At 53.5% G+C, this 3,185-nt stretch overlaps 1 protein-coding gene across 1 annotated transcript; it reads right to left on the minus strand.

Moving 5' to 3' along the window:
• Positions 1 to 374: 374 nt before the first annotated feature.
• On the minus strand, positions 375 to 2,527 carry LOC109782632 (zealexin A1 synthase-like). Its single transcript, XM_020341256.4, has 2 exons — positions 1,563 to 2,527; positions 375 to 1,159 (listed from the first exon to the last, which is right to left on the minus strand). Exons 1-2 carry the CDS (start codon positions 2,490 to 2,492, stop codon positions 533 to 535), a joined length of 1,557 nt encoding a protein of 518 aa, XP_020196845.2. The 5' UTR covers positions 2,493 to 2,527; the 3' UTR covers positions 375 to 532.
• Positions 2,528 to 3,185: the final 658 nt, after the last annotated feature.

Genomic DNA, 3,185 nt, shown 5'->3' on the forward strand with positions numbered 1-3,185 from the left:
TGCCAACTACTTCCAGCAGTTATCTTCCTGCTAGTAAAAAGAGAACCAATATGTCAAAGCTTCGGATAAAAATATTTTTGGCCTGAAAGAATAACCTTGTAAGATAATTTGTGATACACCAAGGAAATCATCTCCAAGTTTAACAGGACGGTACTACTTCCAGTCAAGAGAACACAACAAGATCATGTAAGATGATTCTTTACCTTCTGCGGTTTTGGAAAATTTTGACAACTCATTTTCAATCAAAGTTTCAATGGCCTTGATATATCACACAGACCGTGTAACAGTTTGTACATACCCATACAGAAAGCACCCAGAAAATTGATTTGGACATTTTTACAAACATGGTTGAAAAAAAGGAAAACAAAGGGAGATTTGCTCCAGCTCCAACTTTCCACTCCTTTAAGTCACCAAATTAATGGACATTTTTCCATACATAGTCACACCGGTTCCTTTTACAGTCCAAATGGGTGACTTCTTACATAATCACATAGCATAGACTGGTAGCTACATGGTGTGACAAGTAAAGCGGCTACACAAGAGCACATGGGCTAACACGGACCACGGGACACAGGTAAAGATCGTTCTTCCTTCGGACCGAGATGCCCATCTCCTCCGCCATATCCAGCTCGCTGCGCAAGGCCTTGCCAGGGAGTTTCCAGTCGAAGTGGTACAACAGTGCAGCGAGCACAATCTCCATATTGGCCTGCGCAAACGTGATGCCCGGGCATATCCTCCGCCCGGCACCAAACGGAACAAACTCGAAGTCGGTGCCCTTGAAGTCAATCGTGGTGCTCTCAAATCGCTCCGGCTTGAACTTCTCCGGGTCATCCCAGTGCTTCGGGTCCCTGCTGATCGCCCATGCGTTGACGAACACGGTGGTGCCCTTGGGCACGTCGTACCCCATGACATTGCACGTCTCCCGGCACTCCCTCGGGAGAAGCAGTGGCAACACCGTGTGCAGCCTCAGGGTTTCCTTGATGACGAGCTTTAGGTACTTCAGGCCAGCCAAGTCATCCTCGGTCACCGTCGATTTCCCTTGGAGGCTGTTCCGCAGCTCGACTTGTGCCTTGTGAATCACTAGTGGGTTCCTCATTAGCTCTGACATGGCCCATTGGAGTGTATTTGCTGATGTCTCGCTCCCGGCGTTGAAGAGGTCCTGTATGCCAATACGCGACCTATCCATCAGCTTTTGGGAAAAAATAGTGCATAAAGTAAATCATTTTTTTCAGAAATAGTAGTCTCACTTTTGCTAATCATCGGTACATTCTTGAAAATTGCGCCACATTGCACACTCTTAAAGTCTGAAATTGTAATGTTTGTATGTGTGCAACCTAACTGAAATGTTAGTTCAATTTCTGGTTTGTATAGATTATAAATATATGGAATGATTTGTTGATTTGGATCGTTTGCTTTAAAATATGACCGAGATTTTAATTATGGTTCCCAGGAAATAGTCTCACTTTTGCTGATTCTCGATCGCCAGAAACTTGCTGAAAATCTCAATCAATGTTGCAAATTACTCTATTAAAATGGTGATATAGTAGTAAAATGGGCCTTACAAGGATGACCGCTTTGATGTTGCCTGTGGTGAGAGGCACCTCGACGCCGCCTTCCTTCTGTATCCTAAGGAGCACGTCCACAAGGTCTTCCTCCTCTTCCTTGATGGCGCCTTCAGCCACGGCCTCTCTCAGCTGCTGGTGCTGCCGGAACACGCAGTCCATCAGCTCGTAGGTCTTGCGGTGGTTCAGCTCGGCGCGGCGCGTCATGCCGCCGACGGCGCTCGCGAGCCTCCACGACGGGAACATGTCATCCAGGCTGAACCCCGCGCCGACCTTGACGATCTCCGCCAGCTCCTCCAGAAACTCCTCCCGCCTCTCGAACCTGTCCCCGATCATGACGCGCATCGTCGAGTCCGCCACGACCGTGGCGATCCGCTCGCTGACGTTCACGGCCTGGCCCGAGGACGCCGCCTCGGCGACGGCGGCGACGAGGCGGCGGGCCTCCTCCTCCCTCGCGCGGCGGAACGGCCGCACGCGCCGGGCACTGAGCAGCTCCGCGACGCACAGCTTGCGGAGCTGCCGCCACAGGGCGCCGTAGCGCGCGAACACGAGGCCCTCGCCGTCGGCCCGCAGCAGCCGCGTGGTGGCGTTCCAGGGGCGCGTCGCGAAGCTGGCGTCGTGCGTCTTCATGATCTCCCGGGCGGCGTCGGCGGACGAGGCCACGACGACGCGGAGCTCGCCAAGCTGCAGACGCATGAGCGGCGCGTCGAGCCGGCGCGCGAGGTTGGCCATGGTGCGGTGGACCAGCGGCCCCCCGCGCGCGACTTGGTGGAGGTTGCCGATCACCGGCAGCCTCCACGGGCCCGGCGGCAGGTTCAGGCCATCGTTGCCGCCACGTTTCACGAGCTTGAGGAGCAGCGGAGGGAGAAGCAGAGTGAGGACGATGCAGAGGAGGTAGCATGCGGCTTGATCCACGGCCATGGTGTTCATGAGGGCATAGAGTGAGCGCGTGCACGCACATATGCTCAGCGCCTAGATGGTCAGTTCTTGTGAAGAGAGCATGCAGCGCTCGAGGGAGTACGCGACAAATAAGCCGCGTCACTCCATCCAAACATTGTTGCTGAGTACAGCAGTACAAGAGTCGACTTTAGTGTTGGTACTTGGCTTGGCGTCATTGGGGAGTTGGAGTTACTTGCCAACTCACAATTGCCTGTTGTGATAATGGAAGTAGCCTTTTCTAATTCAAGTAAGACGGTGTAGCATGACAACTCACACCGTCAGTGAGTAATCGTGTGAATCAGCAAACTGTATGCACGCCACAATTGATATATGAACTCCGAAAAGACTGTTTTCTATAGAAAAGAAGTAACACCCATGTTTGCTCCTCTTCCCAGCTCTCAAACTTCAGTAGTAGTCCCGTATCGAAAAACGTCCTACATTGTGGGACAGATGGAGTACATGGGAGAGTACGCTCCCCACTCACACTTTCAGTGTCACCCCCGCATGTGACGGGGAGGGAACCCTAGCCGATGCCGGTCTTCCTCCCACCTTCCGCTCTCTTCTACCGCCGCCGCCGCCACAGGGCTCGCCCAGCCAAAGCCTGGTCGGCGCCTCCTCGTCCCCTCGTGTGTGGCGCCGGTGCGGGAAGCTTCCATGGGCCAAGGCACCACGGTTGGTGGGTCG

This window comes from Aegilops tauschii, chromosome 6 (assembly GCF_002575655.3).
Source record: "Aegilops tauschii subsp. strangulata cultivar AL8/78 chromosome 6, Aet v6.0, whole genome shotgun sequence".
In the NCBI taxonomy this organism is placed as follows: domain Eukaryota; kingdom Viridiplantae; phylum Streptophyta; class Magnoliopsida; order Poales; family Poaceae; genus Aegilops; species Aegilops tauschii.

Bases quoted from the DNA above. Each gene is read 5' to 3' on its own strand.
- LOC109782632 (XM_020341256.4), bottom strand. From the start codon at position 2,492: ATGAACACCATGGCCGTGGATCAAGCCGCATGCTACCTCCTCTGCATC. The intron at 1,160-1,562 runs GTAAGGCCCATT...ATTGGCATACAG, and splicing joins ACATCAAAGCGGTCATCCTT to GACCTCTTCAACGCCGGGAG.